Source organism: Molossus molossus, unplaced genomic scaffold (assembly GCF_014108415.1).
Source record: "Molossus molossus isolate mMolMol1 unplaced genomic scaffold, mMolMol1.p scaffold_m16_p_17, whole genome shotgun sequence".
Lineage (NCBI taxonomy): Eukaryota > Metazoa > Chordata > Mammalia > Chiroptera > Molossidae > Molossus > Molossus molossus.
In genome coordinates, this window is record NW_023425352.1 from 21,257,120 (window position 1) to 21,285,083 (window position 27,964).

Genomic DNA, 27,964 nt, shown 5'->3' on the forward strand with positions numbered 1-27,964 from the left:
CCAGTTTACTAATTTTCTTTTTAGTTGGGTCTGACCTAAATTTATTCATCACAATTTTAAAAAATAATAATTTTTTAGTTTCAGAATTCCATATGGAAATCTTTTTTCAAATATATTATGTCCCTTTTTATAGTTTTCAGTCATATATTGAATGTTTAATTTTTTGTTGTTGTTAATCCTTACCCGAGGATATTTTTCCATTAATTTTTTAGATAGAGTGGAAGGGAGGGAAGGAGTGGGGAAGAGACAGAGAAAGAAACATCTGTGTGAGAGAGACACATTGATTGCCTCCTGCATGACCCCGACCAGGACCAAGGATCAACCTGCAACCCAGGTATGCACCCTTGACAGGGAATTGAACCTGAGACCCTTCGGTCCCAGGGCCAATGCTCTAACCACAGAACCAAACCAGCCAGGGCTAAATGTTTAATTAAACTTTTTTTTTTTTTTCGTGAGAATTTATTTGAGCCAAGGTGATGACATGCTGGGAAGCAAAATCTGAAATGCTCCAAACAATTTTTTTAAATGTTAGAAATTTCTTTTTTTTAAAAATATGTTTTTATTGATATTTTATAGAGAGAGAAACATTGATGTGAGAGAGATACATAGATAGGCTGCCTCCTACACGCCCCCTACTGGGGATGGAGCCTGCAACCTGGGCATGTGCCCTGACCAGGAATCAAACTGGGACCTCTCAGTTCATGGGATGATGCTCAGTCCACTGAGCCACACTAGCCAGGCTTCTCTCTTTTTTTAATGAACTATTTCTTATAACAATTTTAGATATACAGAAAAATTACAAAAACAGTACAGAGTTTTCATATACTCTATACCCAGTTTGCACTTTTAGAGTTTCTTTAGACACTCAGAAATGTAGAGAGTTAATTAAATCAAGATCCGATCAGCTTCATTTTTAATTTCATAGTTTTTGAAGAAGACATTGGCTTTGAAGTAATAGATGTCTTCATCCACAATATCTGTATCTTTTATCTCTCTAGAGGCAGGTCCTTTGGATTGACTTCTGATAGGCAACAGTGCCATGTTTCCAATAAGAATGGTGTCCCTGTACATGAGAGAAGAGTGGTAAGCCAGCATCTTGGTGGCCCTGAGTTTCAGCTCAGATGAGGAGGATAATAAGGGTTAGAGTATGACGCTTCTGGTCTGGTGGCTGAGGTGTGTGTGGTAGATAGAAGTCTAAATCTTAATTAATGAGCTTTAAGAATCAAAAGACATGAAGTACATTTCTGCCTCTCTTTCCAACTACCTCCTTTTCAAAGCTTTTAAAAAGAGAACTTTATTGCCCTGGCCAGTTTGGCTCAGCGGTTAGAGCATTGGCCTGTGGTCCAGAGAGACCTGGGTTCGGTTCCTGCTAAGGGCACGTACCTTGGTTGCAGTTTGTCCCTGGCCCTGGTTGGGTCGTGTGGGTGGCAACCACTCAATGTGTCCCTTTCACGTTCATGTTCTCTCTCTCTCTCTCTCCCTCTCCCTCCCTCCCACTCTGTCTGAACAAAAAATGGAAAAATGTCCTCGGGTGAGGATAAAAGAGAGAGAGAGAGAGAACTTTATTGTAATTACATTCATTAGGAAGGTAAACCATTTCTGAACATGACTACCATAGATGCAAGAAGTGGAGAGTAATACAATCAATCATCAATCCAAAATTTTAATTGTTTTTTAGATTTTTTAATTGATGTTTAGAGAGGAAAGGGGAGAGAGAGAGAGAAAAACATTGATCTGCTGTCTCCCACACCCCCTACTGGGGATTGAGCACACAATCTAAGCATGTGCCCTGACCGGGATTTGAATGGGCAATCTTTTGTTGCACAGGACGATGCCCAAACAACTGAGCCACAGTGACCAGTGCCCAAATTTTAATTTTTAAAAAAGTGTTTAAAATTATTAGGTAATACATGAGTAAATTTTTATTGTACAACATTCAGGAATGTGGAAGTATTGAGTTAAATGTGAAAGTTCTTCATTTCCCCTTTGACCCCCAGTCTTTTCTTTCTTTCTTTTTTGTTACAGATATTTCTTTTTTTGTTTGTTACAGATTTTTTTTTTAAATCCTCATCTGAGGATATTTTTCTGTTTATCTTCAGATAGAATGGGAGGGAGGGAGAGAGAGAGAGAGAGAGAAACATCAATGTGAGAGGGACACATCGACCGGTTGCATCCCTCATGACCCTAATCAGGGCTGAGGATGAACCACAACTGAGGTACATGCCCTTGGCAGGAATCAAATCCGCGACTCATTGATCTGCAGGCCAGTGCTCTAACCAATGAGCCAAACTGGCTAGGGCCAGATGTTTCTCCTTTTTATCTTTCTTTTTTTAAAATCCTCACCCGAGGATATTTTTCCATTTATCTTCAGATAGAGATCCCCACTCCTCTTTCTTATAGGGTAAAACACCATCAATAGTTTTGAGATCATCCTTTTTAGTCTTTTTTCAATACATTTAAACATACAAGCATGTGTACACTTTAATGTGAACCTCCTAATCATTTCTAAATTCTAATCTTTTCATTCCTGTTAGTACTAGTCCAGGGTCTGGTTATCACTGTCCTGGATTACCATAGTAACCCCCATTTGGTTTCCCTGCCTTCAGCCTTGTCCTCTTCAAATCCTTTAAAAAAAATGTTTTTAGTGATTCTAGAGAGAGAGGAAGGGAGAGGGAGAGAAACATTGATTAGCGCCTCTTACACGTCCCCTATCTGGGATCGAGCCAGCAACCCTGGCATGTGCCCTGACCAGCAATCGAACTGGGATCTCTCTGTGCATGGGACATCACTCAGCCAACTGAGTCACTCGGGCTAGGCTTCAAATCCATTTTTTAAATCATGTTATCACCCTGTTAAAAATCTTTAATGTCATCACATTCAGCATGCTACAGGATAAATTTGAAGCCTTACATAGCATGTAAGGCCCTGTACGATTGATTCTTTTCTTTCTGCTTTCATCTTGAGCAGCTTTCTTTCTCAAACTCTGTATCCATCAGCTCTGAACTGCCTCTGGTTTTCCCCTCACACATTATAATGTCTGTGTCACTTGGCTTTTTGTTCATAGTTCCTCTTCTATTGAAGTGTATTTTCCACCCCTTCTTTTCCTCTTAGCTTGGTTAGTACCTGCAAAACCTTTTAGTGCAGTGGTTAAGAGCCTGGGCCCTAGGGTTAGCATTTTGGATTATTCCATTTAGTTTCTTTACAATCATAGTATGTAAGTTCTGTAAATTTTTGTCATCTATGAAATTGGAATAATTTCTACCTCATACAGTTACTAGAATTAAATGAGATAATAGATATATAAAGTGTTAGCATAGTGTCAATTTAAAAAGAAAAAACAACTTGGCATTCTATTTTTTGATAAGACTCAGCTAAAGGAATATAGATGTACCTCTCTACAGATGTTATGCATACCTCTAATACCATAATTACATACTGCGTTTAATCTGTTTGTGAAAGGGCCTCTTTATTAGATTTTGAACTTACAATCAAGGACTGCTATGTTTGTATTACTGGTACCAGGTACATAGAGATTTAGTAAATATTTCTCGAATATATATATTTCTCGAATGGAGTTTGAAAGAGCTCTTCATTTTCAGACAGTGCAGTATCTTTTGCACAGGAAGCTCATATAAAAGTTTGTATCCTCTATTCGGTGAGAATTTTTGTTTTCTTTTTGTAAGTAGTAAAGTCTTACAATAGTAATTATATATCTTTGCACCGCATTTAGCTGTGATGCACAAGATGAAAATCCAGGGAAGCCATGGAAAATTGGCAGTCTTAAGGATTAGATTATTTTTCCATATTCAGTTTATATACTTGTGTTTATAGAACTTGGTTTGAGGATTGTCAGTGAAAGTCCTTCATATTTATGAACAATTTGAGAATTGGATTTTTAAAAAGTATTTCCCAAGAGCTATATTGATAAAGTAATGCTTGACAATTTAGTTGTTTTTTCTGTACTCCCACCCTCTAAATTACAATAGTTCTTTGAGTGTTTATAGTAAAACCTCGATATAACAGACTAATTCAGGTGAGGGGGTGTCTGTTAAAGCTAAAAGTCCATTATACAATGAAGTAGGATTTCTGAATGAATATATTAAAAAAATGACAAATTAGTTTACCTGTTTACTTATGTAGACACATTTGTGTAATTAAAATTAAGTATGTTTGAAAAGTTTAATTTCACAGAAAAGTTCTCTATATGTATTAGTGTAATTTTCTTTTCTTTCTTTCTTTCCTTCTTTATTTATTTTTATCCTCACAAAAGGACATTTTTCCATACACAGTGGGAGGGAGAAAGAAGAATAGAGAGAGAGAGAGAGAGAGAGAGAAACATCGATGTGAAAGGGACACATCGAGTGGCTGCCTCCCACACAACCCCAATCAAGGCTGGGGACGAATTGCAACCTTGGTACGTGCCCTTGACCGGAATTGAACCCGTGACTCATTGGTTGCGGGCCGACGCTCTAACCTCTGAGAAAACCGGCCAGGACATCTTTACTTATTTTTAGAGAGAAAGGAAGGAAGATGGAGAGAGAGAGAGAAACATCGATTGGCCACCTCCTGCATGCCCCCCCACTGGGGGTTTGGCCCACAACCTGGGCATGTGCCCTGACTGGGAATTGAACTGGCGACCTCTTGGTGCATGGGTTGATGCTCAACCACTGAGCCACACCGGTCGGGCTGTATTAATGTAATTTTAAATTTATACTGAATAGGTCTAGTAAATGGGTGCATTCACCAGTCACGGTTAGTAAACAAATGCACATGGCTGGGGCGAGGTTTAATACACGAATGAACATTGGCCTGCTCAGGTTAAAATTGCTGCAGAGAGTCACCCCACATGACAACAAAACCAATTACTGCTACTGCCCATGATGCTGTGTGATCATGTCCTAACCATTAGCGGAACATTTTTTCAAGTGGTGATTCTTGGATTTAAATATGTAGACTATAGTTGTAGATACATAATATTTATTTATGTCGGTGAAATTACTACAGTGTTTTTTCCAACATATGACCTATTTGATAAATTTGTTAAAAACAACAGTGAACAACAAAAAATAACATGTTAATTTAATTATAAGCAAATCTTGGTTTAAAGCATTTAAAAATTAACAGGGTGTTAATTTTCACATACCACATATGGACTGGAAACTTTGTTCGTTAAATCAAGGTCCATAAAATTGGTGGTTTACTGTATGTATGACAGACAACAACCCTACTAGATATTACCTATGTTCTATAGATTAAAAAAAAAAATCAGGTTTAGGTTAAGTAATTTATTCAAGGTTCCAAAGCCAGAAAGTAGAGGTGCTGGGATTTAACTGTAGTTGTTCATTGCTCATTCTCTTTTCATACTGCTTTTCTAAATAAACTGAAAATAATTTTAGTTTGAGTTTTTTGTTTGTTTTGTTAATCCTCACTTGAGGATATTTTTCCATTGATTTTTAGATAGAGTGGAAGGGGGAGTGAGGGAGGGGAAGAGACAGAGACAGACATCAGTTGGTTGCCTCCCAAATTCACCCCAGTTGGGTTTAGGGATGGAACTTGCAACCCAGGTACATGCCCTTAACTGGGAATCGAACCCAAGACCCTTTGGTCCACAGGCTTATGCTCTAATCACTGAGCCAAACCAGCCAGGGTGAGTTTTGAGTTTTTAGTAATACTTTTAGTTACTTGGTGACGAAACATTTAATAAGTAATAGAAACCTTTTGATAAAATATTTAGGTAATATTTAAAGAGATAAAGTTTATTTATTTATATCGAGTTTTAATTTGAATCACCACTAGGAGGATTTATTTGCCATCTCAGTGTTCTTAGACTTTAGCACACTTGTTTATTTCTTCAGACCCTCTTGCATAATCCCTATGCATTATATTGGTCAGGAGGCAGGAATGTTGCAGATGTTTTTCGTTCAAACCTCAATTTGCTCTGAGATTTGGAATTAACCTTTAAAATGTTCTGGATTTATCTCCCATATGCCAAAGATCTGTACATTTCTTTTCACATGAGCTGAAATTTTCAGGCGATTGAGTAACAGATGTTTTCCTTAAAGGCAGTTAATGATCAGAAAAAATGACCATTGTGGAAATACTTTAGGTTCCTTCTGTAATATGATCTGCACATATTTTCTTCTCTTGTAGTTCAATTGTTCGTTTTCGAAGGGAGGAAATAACTGATAATTAAAACATATATCCTGTTGATTTTTCCCCCCCAGAGTAAACTGAAAATGATTTGGACTGACTAGGGCCGCTCCATTCTGTGAAACTCACATTGTTTGCGTACTGTTGGCGGGCCTCATTAGGGGGTAAATTTGCTTTTTCTGTGTGTTTGCCAGTAACGATTCCTGTCTCTTACCGGAACTTGCCATTTGGATTGTCTCCTTCCTAAACTAGCCATCTTAAACAGTTCAGTTAGTTATTTTTCCTGCTCTCCAGGTTTTTTCTATTATTCTTAGATCCTCAAATATTTAAAGCTGAGGATATTGGTCACTGAGATATTGCCTGGTTAGGGTTCGGCATTGTGCCCGAATTTGTTGGGCCTCTCAGGGCCTGAGTTCTCTGTGCTTTAACAAATAAGCTACAGTTCTCAAGAGATCAGTGAAGCTTGTTTGTTGATCCTGTATTCTCATCCAGAGGAAGTAGATCTTTGAGAATGTCTAAGGAAGGGTAAGTGAGTTTATTATTCTTTTTCCCTCATTTTTCTCAGCAAAGAGATGTTCTAGTTATCTGAGTGAACTAGAAGATTAATAAGCGGTGCTACCAGTCAGAGTGGAGGTAGAGATTGAAAGAAATTCAGCTGAAAGCTTACATTGTTAGTGTTTCACATTGAATATATTGTAAAGTTACTATTGCTATTTTGAAAAAGAACATTGAGGATGGATAATCTTAATAGGAATTTAGTGAGTTTAAAGACCCTGTTTACTCTGGTAAATCATTTTGGTTTTTGATAGAAAGTATTTATGCAGATTGGAAACAATCGGTGGTGTATTACCAAAGAGTTTTACAAAGAAACGAGTGATGTTTAAGAATTCAAAGGCATTATAAAATAAATTGTACCTTTAGGAAATGGTGTGAAAGACTGTGTGAAAATAGCCCATGATTTTGTTTCCTTCTGGGTGTTGTAGACAAAAAATAAATTTTTTGAATCCCCTATTCCTCTTTACAATGTAAAATGGTTCTGTGTTAGGGTTTTTTAAAAAAAATTATTGTTTTAGTATTTCTCTTATGCTTCAGAGTTTGAATTGTTACTGATATTATTTTTGTGATCACTCTAATAGATGACATGTAAATTAATGTCTGCATACTTTGATTATTTTATTTCTAGCCTTCAAGCATAACTAGACTTTAGAGAGACATTTCCTTTGAAATAGGACATAGATCTCTAAAAAAAAAAGTCTTTAAAAATACAGTAAAATTTTGATTTTGTGGAAGCTCTTAGTTTTTTTTTTTCTTCAAGTTTCTTTGTTTTATTAGAAATTTTGGAGTAATTTCAGAGCATTATGCTTGTATTTTATTTAAATCTAATTACGTGTTGATTATGAGCAGAATAAAATTGGCCTGCTTTTCTGTTACTTTAAAATCTCATTATTGGATAAAGAAAATGAGTAATTGTGTTATTTTTAGACCTCTTATGACATCACTAGAATTTCAAGGTTTCTTTAAATGTGAAAATTATGGAAGGACTGCCTCTTTAGGTTTGTATGTTTTTTTACCTTCTAGTACTGGCTACAAATTTGCAGCTGTTAAACAATTTTTATGATAAAGATGATCACAGATGCTGATATATGTCTTAGTCTTGTGCACATGGTTGTTTATAAAGCTGGTTTATAGATTTAAGAACTATATTTCTAGGTGCAGTCAAAATTCTTGGGAAGTAATTGATACTAATTTTTCCCCGTGGTAAAGAGCATATGTTAGAATTGTTTAGAGAGCTTTTTTTTTTTTAAAATCCTTACCCGAGGACATTTTTGCATTTATCCCAGATAGAGCAGGAGGGAGAGAGGGAGAAAGATTGAGAGAAACATCGATGTGAGAGAGACACATCAAGTGTCTGCCACTGACACGACCCCCAACCGGGGCCGGGGCCGGGGCCAAACTGCAACCGAGGTACGTGCCCTTAGTGGGAACCGAACCCGGGACTCTCTGGTCTGTGGGACGATGCTCTAACCGCTGAGGCAAACCAGCCAGGGGTGTGTTAGTTAGAGATCTATATAAACCAAAGGACACTATAAGGACTGAGATATTCTTTTAGGTTTATTTCTAGGAGCCCCTAGGGCAATTCCTGTACCGTCTGAATAGGTAATGAACCAAATGCATGGATTACATAAATGAAATCAGTTAGCTTTTATTCTCCTTTGCTATCTTTAGAAATAAATGGATACATTTTGTACTTTGGAATGAAAAGAATTTTTATATTTACAATTTTTGTATATGTGATATTTTGACACAGTACAGTCTGTCATTTGATATATATGAATTATTTTCTTAGTAGTAGGAAAAGATTATTATATTTGAGCCATATGTAAACTTATGGTAATTGAGACAATGTGGTATTAGTGTAAGGATAGACTTATGTGGATTATGAAACCTAATAGGGAATTTGTAGACCCACACACATAGATTTTCAGCAATGAGGCCAAGTAATTTCATATGGAAAACAAATAAACCTCAACTTTTATTTCAGACCATATACAAATAATGCAAAATGAATCATGGACCTAAATATAAAAGTTAAAAGTAAAGTGTAGCCCTGGCCGGTTTGGCTCAGTGGTTAGAGCGTCAGCCCGCGGACCAGAGTCCCAGGTTCGGTTCCTGCTAAGGGCACGTACCTTGGTTGCAATTTGTCCCCAGCCCCAGTTGGGGTCGTGTGGGTGGCAACCACTCGATGTGTCTCTTTCACATCGATATTTCTCTCTCTCTCTTCCTCCCTCTCTCCCTCCCGCTCTGTCTGAAGATAGATGCAAAAGTGTCCTCAGGTGAGGATAAAAAAGTTTTTTTTATATATATATATAAAATTTTTTTATATATATGTGTATGTATGTATACATAGATATACATACATATAAAAAGTAAAGTGTAGGCAAAAATCTTTGTAACTTTGAATTAGGTAAAGATTTCTAAGAATACATAAAAACATGAAAGACTGAGTTGATAAATTGGGCTTCATCAAAAATTAAAAAACAAATTGCTTTTGAAAGATTCCATTAAAAAACAAACTGGGAGAAACTTTGTGTGTGTGTGTGTGTGTGTGTGTATGTATAAAAATAATAAAAGGCTTATATCCAAAATGTATGAAAATAATAAAAGGCTTATATCCAAAATATATGAAGAATTTTTACAAAACAATAGTAAGGCAAACAACTCAGTTTAAAAATGGGCATAAGATTTGAATATATACTTCACACACAAAATAGGTATGGCCAGCCCTGGCTGGTTTTGCTCAGTGGTTAGAGCATTGGCCCATGAACCAAAGAGTCACAGGTTCGATTCTAGTCAAGGGCATGTACCTTGGTTGCGGTTTGTTTCTGGCCCTGATTGGGGTCGTGCGGAAGGCAACCAGTCAATGTGTCCCTTTCATGTCGCTGTTTCTCTCTCTCTCTCTCCCTCCCTCCCTCCCACTCCATCTGAAGATAAATAGAAAAAATATCCTCTGGTGAGGATTAAAAAAGAAAAAAAAAAGGTATAGCCAATAAGCACTTGAAATGATGCTTTACATCATTAATTATTAGGGAAATACAAATTAAAGTCTCAGTGAGATATTGTACCCACTAGATGACTACATTAACTAGAACAATGATTTTCAGCCTTTTTTTAACTCATGGCACACATAATTAATAAAATTTTGTAGCACACCAAAAAACTTATTTTTTGCCGATCTGACAGAAAAATAGTTGTAATTTTATTTCATTCACACTGGATGGCTATTATGTTGGCTTTTGTAATTTTTTAATTTGACAGTCTAAAGGAAAAGAGGTCAGTGCTCCTGACTAAATAGTCAGGTATTGCATGTTTTAAAAATTCTTGTGGCACACTGGTTGAAAATTGCTGAAGTAGAATGACTGAAGTGAAAAACACTGACCATGTGGAGCAGTTGGAACTCTCCTGCATTGCTGATGAGAATGCAAAATAGAAAACAGTTTTAGCAATGTATTATTCCTAAAGTTAAACATAAACTTACTATATGACTGAGTAATTCCATTTTTAGGTTTTTATTTATCCAAGAGAAATGAAAGTGTTTGTCCACACAGATTTGTATGTGACTATGCATAACAGCATTAATAGTTAATACTGGGAACAACCCAAAATATCCATTAACTGAATGGATAAACAAATTGTGCTATATTCATACAATGGAATACTACTCAGAAATAAAAGAACTAATTATGGTACATATAACAACATAAATGAATCTCAGAAATACTGTGCTAGGAAAAAGAGGTGCAAGCATCAATTACATGATGTTTGATTCCATTTATAAGAAACGTGTAATGACAAACCATAGATTAGTGGTAGCCTGGGGCCAGAGGTTGGGGAGGGTATTGCAAAAGGACATTAAGAAATGTTTTGGGTTGATTGTGGTAATTGTTACATCAGTGTACACAATTGCCAAACTCACCAAACTTTACACTTAAAATGGGTGACTTTTATTTTAAGTAAATCATAACTTGAATAAAGTTGGTGGGGAAATGAGACTTGAAGAGCTCCTCTTCAACTTGCTTATTTAACTTTTTGTAAGCAAAAAGTTATTGTTAATTCATATTTAAGAGAATATATTTGGGGAAATGCAGGTGCTGTAGGACGAATAATGCAGGAAAAAATACACCTTCCTTTCAGTGTTATGATTGAACCCTTAGTCCTCTACAGTTGTTAAAATGCCTTTTAGTACTAGAGCTGCTGTCTTGGGTAAGAGGCCAAAATGAATTTTATCATTTGCTCTTTTAAATGATAAATTTTGACCTCTCTTTTTCACTATAGGCATAGTCAGTTAATTTGTCCTAATGACAACATGTAAATTATGCTTTCTTATCTCATTTTTATCTCATAGAACTCAACTTTGATATTTTACTTCATTTTATAAGTTATCCTCTCTACATTGGTCTTTACTTAAAAAAAAATGGTGAGAAAAGTGAAAAAAATTTACAGGGAAAAGGGATTGAAAAAAGGTCCTTGTTAATTAGACTGCAGTTTTAGAATAGTACATTTATTTTCAGAAGTATTTATCTCTGGTTTCTCCCTTATTTTGTTAGTCCTCTTTTATTCCCCACCATCCTGCTCACATTAATACTGCATGCAGTTTCTTCATTTGAGAATGAAGGTGAAGGAAATAATAGTATCTCTTAAACATTTTAATCTTGTTAAAGTTTGGTGAAATATTTGGTAGAAAGATAGTATGATCATAACTTAATATTTTTCACTTTTAAGATACACATTTAAACATCTCTGGAATTGGCCTGCATCTAGCATTATACCATCATCTTGAATTAAGTTGAGTTCTTTCAGAGAGGATTTCATTTCTTTTAGTCACCTAGTGGAGGCATTATTAACCATCCTAGTAGTGTAAATTCAGACCACAAACCTACAGGACTTCTTGTTCAGACTCTCAGGGGGGAGTTTTTCCCTCTCTGGGCTCAGCATCAAGGCTGAGATGTACAGACTTCCTTTAATGCTCCTTCTGTATTACAGATTTGTTTCTCCTTTATCCTCTTATTATGGATATAGCCCTTTGATATCCTAGCTTTATGAATCTCTGATTTTTCTTTGGCATTCCCTCCTACCCTTGTTTCTTTTCTTTTTTTTTTTTTATCCTCACCCGAGGATATTTTTCCATTTTTTGTACAGATAGAGTGGGAGGGAGAGAGAGGAAGGGAGAGAGAGAGAGAGAAACATCAACGTGAAGGGACACATCGAGTGGCCGCCACCCGCACGACCATCCAGGGCCGGGGACAAACTGCAAGCGAAGTATGTGCCCTTAGCGGGAACCAACCCGGGTCTCTCCGGACCGCAGGCCTACGCTCTAACCACTGAGCCAAACTAGCCAGGGCCTACCCTCGTTTCTTAATAGCATATAATATAGATGAATATTATAATTGATGGCATCTTAAATTTTAGTCATCTTTAATTTTGTTCTGTGCATGCCTCCATACTCACTTCTTTTCACTGGAACTTTTTTTTTCTTTATTCATTTTATAGAGAGAGGAAGTGAGAAGGAAAGAGAGATAGAAACATTGATGAGAGAGATCATCGATTGGCCGCCTCCTGCATGCTCCCCACTGGGGATTTGGCCCACAATCTGGGCATGTGTCCTGACTGGGAATCGAACCATGACCTCTTGGTGCATGGGTCGATGCTCAACCACTGAGCCACACCAGCCGGACCACTGGAACTTTTTATATTGAGTATTTAAGTGAGAAAAAAAATTACTATTATGATTTATGTTTTATTTTAGAAATGAAAATATGCTTGTTGTTCAGACTTTTAAAGCATAGGCTGCTGTTCTCCTGGCACAATCTGATAAAATGTATATTTTCTGAGGCTGTTCTTCAGAGAAAGTATTAAGACAAATTAGTAAGCAGTTATTGGCTGGAATGTATGAAAACAAAAACTGATGCTACTAAATAAAATACTTTTATAATCTAGTCCAAAATTTCTTGCTGTGTCTACATATCCATGGTATTTGAACTTTCAATTTTTAGGAATCCACTTCATAGATTAGGAAGTTCTTACCTTTATTTTTTAGATCACTAAACATACTTGTTACTGGAGGATGAGGACACAAAGGCAAACTTAAGTCCTGCCATTAAGTTTTTAAAATAACAGCTTAGTTGAGATATAGTTTGCATACCATTCAATTCACCTTTTTAAAGTGTACATTGCAGTGCTTTTAGTATATTCAGAGTTGTGCAACCAACATCACTATCTAACTTAAAAACATTTTCATTACCCCCAAAAGAAACTCTGTATTCATTAACAAAACACTCCAATCCATCCTCCCCACACAGCCTCTGGCAACCACTAACTGCTAGTAACTTTGTAGTTTAAGTTTAATTTTTAGTTTAGTTCAACATTGTGTGTGCTTTTTACAAGGCCCTAAACTAGGTATTGGATTACATTTCTTGGAAATCTTTTGATACTCTAAATGAAAGTTACTGCAGGTACAAATATTTACATCTGTTCTGTACTTAATGTTTTTTCCTAATAGTTTTCTGATTTTTGTTTCTTATTATTTTGCTATTTCCTTTCAGGAAAACGTCTAGTTTATTCTCTAGGCCAGTGATTTTCAACCTTTTTCATCTCATGGTGTACATAAACTAATTTTTTTGGCCTATCTGACAAAAAAATAGGTATAATTTGATTCATTCATACCGGGTGGCTATTGTGTTGTCTGTTGTCATTTTTTAAATTTGACAATCTAAGGGGAAAAAAGGTCAGTGCCCCTGACTAAATAGTCAAGTATTGCATGTTTTTAAAATTTTGCGGCACACGGATTGAAAGTCACTGCTCTGGGCTATTCTATATTGTTTTATATACTTTAACAATAACTTGAATTCTCTTTTAAAAAATATCTTTATTGTCACTGATATTTTGTTCTAATAAGTGGAAATGGAAGCATTAAATGTCTTGGTTATGTGATATTTAGCCAATTTTGTATAGTACCTGGCCTCAAAGTTTATAATCCAGTGAAGAATACAAGAACTACTTACATATTTTGTGTATATGACAAAATGTAGTAAGTGCCAAAATAAAGGATTTTGCATATTTAGACCTCTCACATAGATCACAACTTTACAGAATTTAATTGGTGAAATTTCTTTATTTAGATAGAAAAGTAATCTGAAACCCAGAGTCATCACAGTCACATAGCTATGGCACAGCTTGAATAGTTTCTTGAAGAAATCACTTGAGATTGCTGGGTCTTGAAAAATAAGATAGGGCAAACTGAGGAAGACATTTCAGGTATAGGGAACAGCATAAACAAAGCTTCAGCATACCTTTAAAGAATAGCAGGCAGTTCATTTTGGTTATTAGAGCAAAAGGTGCATGATGTAAAGAATGTGAGATAAAACTGATTTTGGAAAGAAAGTGAAAGGCTTTGAAGTCCATGAAGATACAAAAATTTGTAATTTAGTTGGGTAGGTAGTGAAGAATGTTCTAAAGGTTATTAAGTAGAAGAGCAACATGAATGGAACTGTTCTTTAGGACAGTGCTTCTCAAACTGGTGGAAGACTTTTGTTTTTGTTTTTAATTACCCATTTGTTTCAAATCAGTACACTTATAAAATGTAATAAAAATGAAACACTAGAACATGACATAGAAGAGACAAAATGTACATCTGCATTTTTTTTTTTTAATCCTCACCTGAGGACTTCTTTTTCCATTTATTGTTAAGACAGAGTGGGAGGGAGGGAGAGAGAGAGAGAAACATCAATGTGAAAGGGACACATCGAGTGCTGCCACCCGCATGACCAACCAGGGCCGGGGACAAACTGCAACCGAGGTACGTGCCATTAGCGGGAACCGAACCTGGGTCTCTCTGGACCGCAGGCCGACGCTCTAACCGCTGAGCCAAACCAGCCAGGGTTACATCAGCATTTTTTTTTTTTTATCCTCACCCGAGGATATTTTTCCATTTTTTGTATAGATAGAGAGGGAGGGAGAGAGAAGAAGGGAGAGAGAGACAGAAACATCGACGTGAAGGGACACATCGAGTGGCTGCCACCCGCACGACCAACCAGGGCCGGGGACAGACTGCAACCGAAGTACATGCCCTTAGCGGGAACCGAACCCGGGTCTCTCCGCACCGCAGGCCGACGCTCTAACCACTGAGCCAAACCGAGCCAAACTGGCCAGGGCGGCATTTTTTAATTATACATATAACAAGTACAATTTTTCTGTCACTTTGTTATAAAAGTTTTTAAATACTTGCAGTTTCTGCATACATCATGCCATGGATTAGTAACAACTGTACACAGACCAGCATTGGTCTATAGACCACACTTGGAGTAACACTACTTCAAAGCAATTATTTTGGCAATATTGCTTTGGCAAAGCGCAATTGGGAAATTATTGCTAAAGAGTTAATGAGTTGCCCTGGCCTGTGTAGCTCAGTGGATTGCAGCATCATCCCATACACTGAAAGGTCGTGGTGGGTTTGATTACCAATCAGGGCACATGCTCATGTTCTCACTTGCTCAGTCTCCCCCTGCCCCCATCCCTCCCTCTCTAAAATCAATAAACACATCCTTGGGTGAAGATTTTAAACAGAAAAAGTTATGAAGACCTGGACAGATTGTTAGCAGTGTGAATTGAATAAAAGATCTGGATTCCAGAGACATTTCAAAATGTAAATGAAGGCACGTGAGATGATTGAGATGATGTGGATTTAAGGGAGAGGAAAGAATAAAAAAATTTTAACTAGATTTTTAAGTTTAAGTGTGAAAATTAGAGTGCCAAAGCAAAAATAGGAACTAGTTTGGGGATAAAATACTAAATTAGGTTTTCAACAAAAATTTACATTATAACATTTTTCTATTAAGTTAAACACACATATACACAGAGAGACTCATCATTCAGTTTATAATCTCAATTTGCACTCTCAGAAAAGCAGTTGTAACTTTTTCTTTGTAACAGATTAAGTATATAATTATACAAATCTATAACAAAAACATGCCCAAGAAGACTATACTTGTATACTTAGTCTCATTTGTTGTTGCAGTAACTGCTTTGGGCGTTTGGCCAGGAAATTGTGACTCCTAAGCAGTGGGAGGAGTTAGGGATAAAGTTCACCACTGCCAAAGAAATTCTATTCCAAATGGATTTGTGTGGGGCAACAGTGATATCCAATGACAAGTTAAATTAGACACAGAGGTGTTTTCTCCAACGCTGTCCCAGAAGATACATGCTGTTGAGGGCCTGGTTCAGACTAAAAAACTTTGTTTGAAGTTAGGTTAGAGTCATTAAAAAAAATAAATTGTACCAGGGACTTGAAGATTAATTTTGTTATGTGACTTCAAGAACTAGTTGACTCAGATAGTTTCACATTTTGCAAAACGGCAACCAGTGACAGATGAGGTAATGCTGCTTTGAATTATTAGTTAAATCTCAAAACCATTGAGTTTGCTATTTACAGAATTTCAGATTTAGTAAATTGCATGTTCATGGTCCTGAAGTGGGAGAATATTAGATCACTCTTGTTAATGCACATTCTATTAATAATCTCATTTTTATAGTTAATATTTGTTTATTTGTACAAAATTTCTTCAAATTTCATGCCTTATTACAGTGGGATATATGATAGTAAAAGCTGTTACATGTCTTTGTGTTGAAATCTGTGTCTGATTTTATAGTGTTCCTATGTTTGTCTCCTAAAGATTATTTCTCTTATTAATACTCAAATCTCTATCTTGCAGATGGCTTAGTATATATGTAAGAATTTCTGGCTAACTGTGTTTTAAGATTGGATGCTTTAGTTCAGTTAAGCTTCTTAGGGTGGCTACTTTGTACTTTATTTAAAGCATGTTTTGGAAAGTTAATTTCACAAATATATTCAAGTTCTTAAAGATAGAGGTTGAGTATGTTTCACTGGTAAATAATTTAGAAAAGTGACACAAGTAAATTGGCATTGGCAAAGATACAGTCAAGGTCCTGGAACCAATAGAAACTTTGGATTTCCCAAGGCAGGTGTCTTTTTGTTTTAAATGTGTGGTGGGCCAGTGAGTCTGTCTTTTAATTGATATAGTACCTAATACTTTCTTTTGTTATAACAGTAAAGAACAATCATTAGTTTGAGGCCAAGAGATTAGTTTTCCTTGAAGACTGTGTCCTAGAAACATATTATTTCTGGCTCAAGGTTGTTTCTTTGCTGAAGTCGGTGCAATCTTTCAGCATTTGGATGTTTATTTTCTTTGTAAATTTTAACATATACTTTATTATTGCAATTATCTATAATGTAGCTGTTCCATTTTGTCATTATAGCTTTTCTTAAGCACTTTAGATATTTGCACACGAATTAGATTGCGTTCCCTATTGCGCCCCCTCCTTCTATGTTTTGTAGCATAATTAGGGAAAGAACAGGAGAGATGAAGATATATGTAAGGTTTTTCTTTTTGTTTCATAATAGAAATGAATTAGAAGGTGAGATGTGAATGGTTGTTTCTGTTTTAAGTTCAGGAATTGCTTCTGTGGATAAGGGTAACTTATTTTGAATGAAAATGAAAAGATAAAGGATATTTGGTAAAAGATCTTCATAGGAAAAGGTCTCATTTCCTAATTTTAGGCATCAAGAAAGTCTTTCTTAGCTCTGACTATTCCCTGAAGGGCATCTTCTAGAATATATGTCACAAAAATGGTACCTGCTTTGTTGTAGGTATTTAACAAATGTGTTGCTTGCATAAAGTGATCAGAGAGGCAAGAGTGAGATTTGATACTTAGCAGTGGTTATTTTGGCAAAAACGAGATTTCTATGTTACTGATATATGTCATTTCCAGAGTTTGTGTGGATAGTACATAAGGTGCATAACAATGTTTATATTTGTAAAAAAAACACACATATATATATATATATGGTAAGGCATATAGACTTAATTTCTCTTCTGGCCAAGAAAGAAACTAGTAAAGTATCTTGCTGGGTCTGTTGATAGTTTCTTTGTATCTTTAGCACTCATTGAGTGATATTAGCCAAGTTTCTTTTCTCCAGTGATTTTCACTGTCCCTGAAATCAGCTCGTATGATTCTTCTATCAGAATCAAAGCTGTTTTTTTTTACTGTATGGTCCTACATATCTCTCTTGGATTGTATCACAAGGAAGAAAAATCTTCCCAGTCGTCCCTGCCTAAATTCCCACAGAATATTTTAGGCATGTCAGCTGTTTGGGCTCTGAGCAAGGATTTGATCCAGTTGGCCCCCTAGGCTGAATTAAAAGTGTGTTTGAAAAGCTTAAACATCAGTGGTAACATTGTTTCCAGAGTTAGAAATAATACTTTGAGTCTTTTACTCCTGTTGTGACTTCAAAAGGATTTATGTAACTGGGGAAAAATGATAACAAAAAGTAGATGCTCTTTATCAGTAAAAGCAGGGTGAAGTTTGGTAAAGTGCTGGAAGGGTCGTGGTGATATATTTGGGGTTGTGGTATGTTTTTAAAAAGGTTTGGTTGGGTGCCATTTATTCTCCAATTCCTATTGGCCACTCCAGGGATTTTCAGCTGGTGTGCCGCAAGCATTTTTAAAACATGCAATACCTCACTGTTTGGTCAGGGACACTGACCTCTTTTCCCTTAGATTATAAAATAAAATTTAAAAAATGACAAGAGCCAACACAGCAATAGCTGTCTAGTGTGAGTGAATCAAAATCAAACCTTTTTTTTTTTTTTTTTTTTGTCAGATCGGCAAAAAGTACATATTTTTGGTGTGCCACAGAATTTTAGTGATAAGTATGAGGGTTGAAAATCACTGTGCTACTCTTCTCTTCCCCTTTCCTCCACTATTAACCCAAGACAAAGTAAATACTAGTTCTAGACTAGGTTTTTTTAAGGGAAAGTATAAATGTTTTATAGAACATCTCTCTCAGGAACTAAGAGTTTTATAGAGCTCATCGAGTGTGCCTAGCACAGTACACTAAGAGATAAGTAATAATCTTTATATTTTTCAGAAAAGTTCTGAATTCAAGGGCCAACTAACTGATTTTAAGTTCTTGATTAAAGTATTTTAAAGCTAATGTTTGATTATTTTTCTTTACTTAAAAATTGATACATACATTCTGAGATTAAAGGAAATATTTTTTATTAAAATATAAAACAATATATGTGTTGGTGAAGAGTTAAAAAAATGTCAATGCCTAGATCAGTGGTTTCCAAACTCTTTGAATATTTCATCACTTAAAATATGTAACATTCATTCCTATATGTACTTATTTATATATTATATACTGCCCTTATTTATATATAGTAGAAAACATATGTTAGATATTTTTAAATGATGAAATAAATATAAATAAAAGATCTAATATTTTCTTTTTGCACTCCAGTAGAGTTTTCTGCATCCCCTGGTGCAGTTACTCCTCTTTGGAGACTACTGACCTAGATCATTAATGGGGGAATGAAGCCCAGGCATCTTTATTTGTAACAAGTTTCCTAGGTGATTTAAGCATTTGCATTTCTCACAGTTACTTATGAGATAAAGGTGAAGAAAAGGTTTGGTAATAAGACCATAAATCATTCAGTAATTTTGGCCACGAAACTGGGGTTCAGATGGAAAGGGTGTATTTATTTTCAGAAATGATTAAAACTTACTGCAAAATACCTCATAGTGGTGATCTACCATACTATTATATTTTTAATTTTCTCTGTCTTCATAGCGATCTTCCTGGAAATTTGAATCTGATTATTTCATTTTCAAAATCTGATCATTTGTTCTTGCCTGCAGGGTAAAGTCCATGCTCCCACAGCATGCAAAATCTTCATGATTTGACCCATTAGCCTTTTTTGCTTCATAGCTTTTATTTATTTTATTTTATTATTTTATTTTATTTTTGTAGAGAAATAGGAAGGGGGAAAGAGACACACACACACATCAATGTGAGAGAAACATCAATCGACTGCCTCCTGCATGCCCCCTACTGGGGATACCGGGGATCGAGCCTGCAATTTAGGCATGTGCCCTGACCTGGAATTGAACTGGGCCTCTCAGTTCATGGGATGACACTCAATCCACTGAGCCATACTGGCTGGGCTTCATAGCTTTTACTGCCCCTTCCCTCCTCCTCTATTCCTCTAGAAAACCTCATTTTGCTAAAATAAAACAAATAGAAAAACAAAACCAAAGAAAACGCCTCAGCTCCAGCCACGATAAATGTTTTATAGTTCACTCTAAGCCTTGTCATTGTTTGGTTATTCTACCTGGATTGCCTTTCTTGCTTTGTTCTACTGGAAAACTTTCTTATTGTTTAAGATTCAGCTCACAGTGCTCGCTTCGGCAGCACGTATACTAAAATTGGAACGATGCAGAAAAGATTAGCATGGCCCCTGCGCAAGGATGACATGCAAATTCGTGAAGTGTTCCATATTTTTGCAGCCAATCGATGTGTCTCTTTCACGTCGATGTTTCTCTCTCTCTCCCTCCCACTCTATCTGTACCAAAAAAAAAATGGAAAAATGTCCTCGGGTGAGGATAAAAAATAAAAAATAAATAAAATAAAAAGCCCTGGCCGGTTTGGCTCAGCGGTTAAAGTGTTGGCCTGTGGTCCTGAGAGACCCGGGTTTGGTTCCCGCTAAGGGCACGTACCTCGGTTGCAGTTTGTCCCCGGCCCTGGTCGGTTGTGTGGGTGGCAGCCACTCGATGTGTTCCTTTCACATCGATGTTTCTCTCTCTCTCTCTCTCTCTCTCTCTCTCTCTCTCTCTCTCTGTTCCTCTCTCTCCCTCCCACTCTACCTGAACAAAAAATGGAAAAATGTCCTCCGGTGAGGATAAAAAAAAAAAAAAAGATTCAGCTCACACATTTCTTCTGGTCTCTAAATAAGTGGTGCTCTGTTCTTCATGATGTTTTGTAGCACTTACTGACTTGTTATAATTATTTGTTTATAAGTCCTGCTCCTGTTAGTCTGAATTTCTCAAGGGTAGAAATTCTAAGTTAAAACAAGAAGTTCAGTGAGGGCAAGTACTCTTTTATTCACTGCCATATCATATTTCCTAGCATTTAGTAGGCACGCAATAAGTATTTGTTGAATGAATCTATATTTATGTCTTTATTATCTGGCATTTGATAGGCTTAAATGAACCTTATTAAATAAATTAAAAATAAATGAAGGATAAAATCTCAGAAATAAACTTATTTTATAGGGTTATATTTTGAAAAAGTGAATTCTCAGATTTTTACTACATGGCGTTATTAATATCAAAACACATAAGAAAATCCACATATTTTCATATACTCTCTGATTTTACTTAAGGTATAAGAAGGACTTGAATAATTGTATTATGACTTTTTTTTTTTGTACGTGCCCCTAGCCGCTAGGGTCTAGGGGAAACCGAACCTGGGACTCTCTGGTCCTCAGGCCAAGGCTCCAACCACTGAGCCAAACTGGCCAAGGCTATTATGACTTTTCAAATTGGTACTTAAATGAGAAGATGTAGAAAGCCAAATAATTCTGTTTAACTTAATAATTGTTTTGTTGTTTCATTGTTAATTGAGATATCATTTTTTCACTCCTTTCTTTAGGGTGTTTGTGAACCGAAGTTTAGCCATGGAGAAAATAAAGTGTTTTGGTTTTGATATGGATTATACACTTGCTGGTGAGTAGCACTTTTTATTGCTTAAGATCGCTTTGGATATATTATAGTGGGTCTACAGTATGCTATTCAGTAGACACTTCTTGATTTAATCATATATTTAGCTGCCAGGGAGTCTTATTATAAGCTGCTTCTGTTGAGATTTGTGAATATTGAAATGATCCGATATCCTTGACATTTAGTTTGTACAGATAGGTAGGACTATTACTAAAATATTTTAGAGACCCTGGTAAGACATGATATGGTGAAATAATACATTCTGTGTATATTTGGGCACTTTTGGTTTTTATTTTATTAAGCTGTTCTTTGTATCTCTCACTCTATCACAAGGTGAATTTTTATCAGGTAAAATTTTTAATGTTTAAGACAAATGGAAAATGTGTTCATTTTTCATGTACACATACTATGTAAAGACTTTTTAAAATGTAGAGCTATTAGCTTTGTTCAGTATCAAATAGACCTTAAACACTAGCACTGTGCTGTTTTTCCCTTTCTGTCTCTGAGGTATATTTGAAGTAATCAATGCATTAGTCAGTAGTTGTAACATCTTTTCAGAATGTACACAGTTTTTATTAAAATATTTGCAGTCTTGGCCCTGGCTGGTTTGGCTCAGCAGTTGGAGCGTTGGCCTGTAGACCAATGAGTTGTGGGTTTGATTCCGGTCAAGGGCACATACCTCGTTTGTGATTTGTCTCCACCCCGGCTAGGTTGTGCAGGAGGCGACCAGTCGATGTGTCTCTCTCATGTTAATACTTCTCTCTGCCCCGCCCCCCCCCCCCCCCCCCCGCACTATCACTTCCTTCCTCCCACTCGATCTGATGATAAATAGAAAAAAAATATCCTCGGGTGAGGATTAAAAAAAACATTTTTGTAGTCTGATACAAATATTAATGAAAATGTAATGTAATGTAAGAAATAGTAAGGCCCTGGTTGGTGTTGCACAGTGGTTAGAGCATTGGCCCCTGCATTGAAGGGTCACGTGTTTGATTCCTGGTAAAGGGCACGTACCTGGCCTCAGTTGGGGCATATGCGGGAGGCAACCAATTGATGTGTCACTCTCACATTGATGCCTACCCCCTACTGTCTAAAAATCAATGGGGAGCCCTGGCCAGTTCGGCTCAGCGGTTAGAGCATTGGCCTGTGTTCCGGAGAGACCCAGGTTCGGTTCCCGCTAAGGCCGCGTACCTCGGTTGCAGTTTGTCCCCAGCCCTGGTTGGGTTGTGCGGGTGGCAGCCACTCGATGTGTCCCTTTCACATTAATGTTTCTCTCTCTCTCTCTCTCTCTCTCTCTCTCTCTCTCTCTCTCTCTCTCTCTCTCCCCCCCACTCTATCTGAATAAAAAAATGGAAAAATGTCCTCGGGTGAGGATAAAAATAAATAAAATAAAATATACACTGAATTAATTTGAATTTCTCTTTCATTCATATTGTTATTTATTTGGTTTTCTGTTACCTTAAAGTTGTTTTTGCAATATTTTGATTTTCCTAATTGGACAAAGGCACTTTTGGGAGTATTTGTCAGAAAGCAGGTGAAAGCACTACTTTCTTAGTGTAGATCTTGCTGTCCAAATTGGGAGAAAATCCTACAATCTCTCTTTTTTAGAATTGTAGCACTTCATAGAAAGGAATGGCAAGGTAGCTGAAAGATCTTATCTAAGCAGAAATAGAAGTTAATGGGGTCAAAAAGTGTCAAACTTCCCCATTTTGGTTATTAAGACATCCTTACTGAAATAGTTCAATAAGTATTCAGCCCTGGCCAGTTTGGCTCAGTGGTTAGAGCATTGGCCTGCGGTCTGGAGAGACCCGGGTTTGGTTCCCGCTAGGGGCATGTACCTTGGTTGCAGTTTGTCCCTGGCCCTGATTGGGTTGTGTGGGTGGCAACCACTCGATGTGTCCCTTTCACATCGATGTCTCTCTCTCTCTCTCTCTCTCTCTCTCTCCGTCCCTCCCTCCCTCCCTTCCACTCTATCTGAACAAAATATCAAAAAATGTCCTTGGGTGAGGATAAAAAAAAATAAAAGTATTCATTGAAAACCTGTAATGTGCTTGACACATTTTGTTACTAAGCACTGAGATAACTATATATTCCACAGAATAATGAAAAAATGAATTCTCTTATGTGCAAAAGTCAGTGACTGTTATAGTCTAAACTTTAAAAATACTTGATTTCTTTTTATTTGCTTTTTGTTTTTTTTGTACCCCACTTCATATTTTAATGATTACTCTTAATGTAGACTGTGATATACTTTGCTTATATATGGTGGTAATTATTAACATTTATTAAGTACTTATAGGCTATACTCTGTTCTCAGTGTTTTACATAGACGGTCTCATTTAATACATGGATTCTCTCATTTTACATTGCTTATTTAATATTTACAAAAACTCTGAGGAAGATACTGTTATGTCTCTATTTTACAGATGACACTTAAGACATTAAGGACTTTGTCAAAGGACATTTAGCTATGATATAATTGAAAGATTCAAACTTAAGCATACATGTATATAATAAGTGTAAACTATCATTTGAATAGTGACAATTTATAGTGAGATATAATTTCAAAGTAATAAGGCCCCCCCCTTAAATAAACAAACCAGGACTTAACCATTAGAATGGGCAAAGCCCTTTAAAATACAGTCGTCCGTCGCCACTTCGCACTTCAACTTTCGCTGCTTCACTCTATCGCGGGTTTTCAAATATATTCATTAAAAAGTTGATCGAGACAGTGAAAATGATACAGTGCACACTTGGTTGTCTGAGTCAATTATACACCCCTGTTTTACAATTAAAATTACTGTACGTATGGACTATAGGCCTATGTATTTGAGCACCCCTGCAAATCCTTCAATGCCAGGTGCAACTGCTCCACCTCTCCTTGTGTGTGGGTAATAACTGTTTTCCAAAAAATTGGGTGTGGTGAAACCAAGCCAGTCAGAGCATGCTGTTCACTGTTTGGCTATCCTAGCCTCTTTCTATCCTGGCCACTGATTGGCTCAGCCTCATGCAGGTTTGTTTCTCTCATACATGCTTCTATATCGCTGTGCATCGGAAGCGTCTTTGCTCTTGTGTCTGCGATTTCTGAGAACTTTTATCTAAGCCCCACAATGGCTCCTAAATGTGCTGCTTCTTCTAAGCCTTCTGACAATGAAACTAAGCACCGGAGGAAGATGCTTACCATCCAGAAGAAGGTGAAATTTTTGGATATGATCGAAGATGGCAAGAAAATTGTGGAGGTTGCCTGCCATTACGACTTGAATGAGTCTGTCGTTCGCTCCATCCATAAAGATGGAAAGAACGTCTGTGCAACGGCTACTGTCTCTTTCAACAAGGAAGCAAAGTGCGTCATGACAAGTCGTAATAAGTTCATAGTGAAAACGGAGTCTGCCGTAGCTGTTTGGTTCAGTGACAGCTGCAAGAAAAACATTCTGTTGGATTCGCTGGTCATCTGGGAGAAAGCGAGGCAGTTCTATCAGCACTTTATGGCGGACAAACCTCAACCAGGACCCTCTTCTGCAATGTTCATGGATTACACAGTGAGCAAGGGTTGGTTCGAGAAGTTCCAGAAGAGGTATCATCTGAAGAGTGTCGTTCACAGAGAAGCTGCCTCTGCTGACCAGCCTGCAGCAGAGGACTATGTGAACAACATGTTCCAGAAGATTTTTGAGGAGGGCGAATATCATCAGAACAGGATCCCTTAACTGATGAGGATCTGGTGGAGATGACTAAATCTGCGAGTGAGGAACAGGAAGAGCAGCCAGAGGTTCCTGGGTGTCAGGAGGAAATAGGCCTTACACTTGATGTCTCTCGCAAGTCGTGAGAACTATTAAGGTAGTACAGGACAGGATTGGCGAATGGGACCCACAAATGATGCGTGCATTGTGGTTCTGGAATGCACTTGATGGAGCGATAGAACCTTACAAAAGCCTCCTCATGCATATGAAAAGACAGCACCAGCAACTGCCTATCACGATGTTCTTCACCTGTGCACCCAGACACCCACTGCCTACTCCTAGTATTCTTCATTGGAAGAAGACGACGATGCACCTGCTGAAGACTCTCCTACTGAGGATATGCCTTCAGAGGAGCAGTAACCCTGCTCTTTTTTGCTGTGCAGTACATGTCTTCATCTTCATCACTTCATCATCGAAGAAGTTGCACTATTTTCATAGGTTAGTGGTTGTGTGTAAGAACTGTGTGTGTGTGTGTGTGTGTGTAATTAAATGTACAATAATAATATATTTGTAATGTCTAATGTGTCTTATTTTCTCTTGTCTAATGTATTGGGTAATACAAGTGTAATGGTGACTAAAGGGTGTTATTTCATGTCTAGAGGACTCTAATAATGTTAAAAAATGTATTTAGAAGGTCATAAACAGATTTTCTATGCTCTAACTGCGAAAATACTCGATTTATAAATAAAGAATCCTACTTCGCAGAAATTCATTTATCGCAATAGAGTCTAGAATGGATTAACCGTGATAAATGAGGGCCAACTGTAGTCCCCATGAAAGTTTAACATTATTCCAACAATTCCATGTTGAGTGAAAAACATTGTTACTCTTTTTGTGATATTGCTTCCACTTCATAAAGCACACAGGAAAATAGGTTTATTGACTTTATGCTCTCATCTGTTTTCCAGAATGGTATTCAGTAAATTTATCTGTGAATAACTTGGATATTTAAAACACAAACAAACTATATCCTTTAAGTGTTGCCAAGGACTTTTCATCAGAAAAATGTGCCATGAAGTACACAGACAAGACTAAAAGAAGTGTTTTTGTTTGTTGGTTTGTTTTTAAATGCTTTGAGTATTTGGGATAAATATCCCTGGAGCAAATGTAACAGACTCACAGAGTATATTCTTGGAAAGGGTCTGAATTCTTTCTGAAGCATTTCTGAGACATTGTCTTCTCTGTACAATCCTTGGTACATCATTCGCTCAGAGCAATTTATGTGTTACTTGCAGCTTTTGTTTACTTGACCATCTCCCTATTGGCCTGTGAGTTTCTCAAGGGCAAAGACTTTCTTTTTCACATTTATATTGTATGTGCTGCCTGAAGCTTGGAATATAGTAGATGACCAGTAAATATTTATTGAATGAACAATTTGGGTGCATAAGTTTTAATATATCAGTTTAAGAATCAATCATGGTACTTTATCAATTATTCAAGTGAAATACTTTAAATATGAACTTATTTTAAAATTTTTAATAAACATTTTAAAGGAATAAGGTAACATACAATGAAACACATGCATTTTAAGTATATAAATAGAGTTTGACAAAATGTATACACCTGTGTAATCACCACCATAATCTTATGTTTCTATTATTCAAAAAAGTGCCTTAATTGACTTTTTCAAGTCAGCTCTCTCTCCTGTCCCCTTTACCCCAAGGCTTTTTGTTATTATGAACTTTGCCTTTTCCAGAATTCCATATAAATGGAATCATAGAGTATGTACTCTTGTGCCTGGCTTCTTTTGCTTAGCATAATGTTTCTGTGGTTCATTCATGTTGTATCTGTCAGTAAGTAGTTCTTTTCTTTTTTTTACCCCTAACATTTTTAAACTTTTTATTTTGAAATAATATTTTGGCCTACAGAGGTGTTGCAAAAATAATGGAGCTTGCCTTTCTCTCTCCTAATGGTAATACCTTATTTGACTATAGTACAGTTATAAAAATTAAGAAATAGTTTGAAGTATTATGCATGTTTGGGAAGAATACCACAGAAATGATGTGCCCTTCTCAAAGATCATCATACCAGGATGTATAATTTTGATGTCGTATTACTAGTAATATTAACCAGTCAACATTCTGAAATTACCCTCTTTTTCTTTAAACTTTTCTTTTTTTCAGGAGGGGGAATCAAATTGTTTGGGTTTACCACAATTTGTTTATCTGTTGATGGACATTCAGATTGTTTTTAGTTTGAGTCTATTAAAAATAAAACTACTATTGCCCTGGCCCGTTTGGCTCAGCGGTTAGAGCGTCAGCCTGCGGTCCACAGAGACCCGGGTTCGGTTCCCGCTAGGGGCGCGTACTTCGGTTGCAGTTTGTCCCCGGCCCTGGTCGGTTGTGTGGGTGGCAGCCACTCGATGTGTTCACATCGATGTCTCTCTCTCTCTCTCTGTTCCTCTCCCTCCCTCCCACTCTACCTGAATAAAAAAAAAAAAAAAATTGGAAAAAAAAAAAAAAAATGTCCTCAGGTGAGGATAAAAATAAAAAAAAATAAAATAAAAAAAATAAAACTACTATTGCCCTGGCCCGTTTGGCTCAGCGGTTAGAGCGTCAGCCTGCGGTCCACAGAGACCCGGGTTCGGTTCCCGCTAAGGTCATGTACCTTGGCTGCAGTTTGTCCCCGGCCCTGGTTGAGTCGTGTGGGTGGCGGCCACTCGATGTGTCCCTTTCACATCGATGTTTCTCTCTCTTCCTCTCTCTCCTTCCCGCTCTATCTGAGTAAAAATAAAACTACTATGAACATTGGTATATAGGTCTTCTTATGGATGTTTATTTTTAGTTCTGCGAAAATACCTATAGGTGAAATTGCTAGATTATATTTTACCTTGTAGGAATCTGACAAATGGTTTTCCAATGTAGTAATTAATACCATTTAAAATTTTCCACAAGCATGAAAATTTTAGTAGCTCCACTCCTCACCAACACTTGATATTATTAGATC

General features: G+C 36.8%; 1 protein-coding gene and 1 non-coding gene across 4 annotated transcripts in view; both read left to right on the forward strand.

Annotated features, from left to right (window-relative positions):
- The window catches only part of NT5C2 (5'-nucleotidase, cytosolic II), a 98,270-nt gene that overhangs the window by 32,177 nt on the left and 38,129 nt on the right, over positions 1-27,964 (forward strand). For all 3 annotated transcript variants that reach the window (XM_036264712.1, XM_036264713.1, XM_036264714.1), the window contains exon 3: positions 21,217-21,290. In XM_036264712.1, coding sequence (XP_036120605.1) covers positions 21,217-21,290 — 74 coding nt within the window. The remainder of the gene's footprint in view (positions 1-21,216; positions 21,291-27,964) is intronic.
- Positions 19,962-20,068, forward strand: LOC118632853. Its single transcript, XR_004960101.1, has one exon. It is a non-coding gene; the product is annotated as a U6 spliceosomal RNA (small nuclear RNA).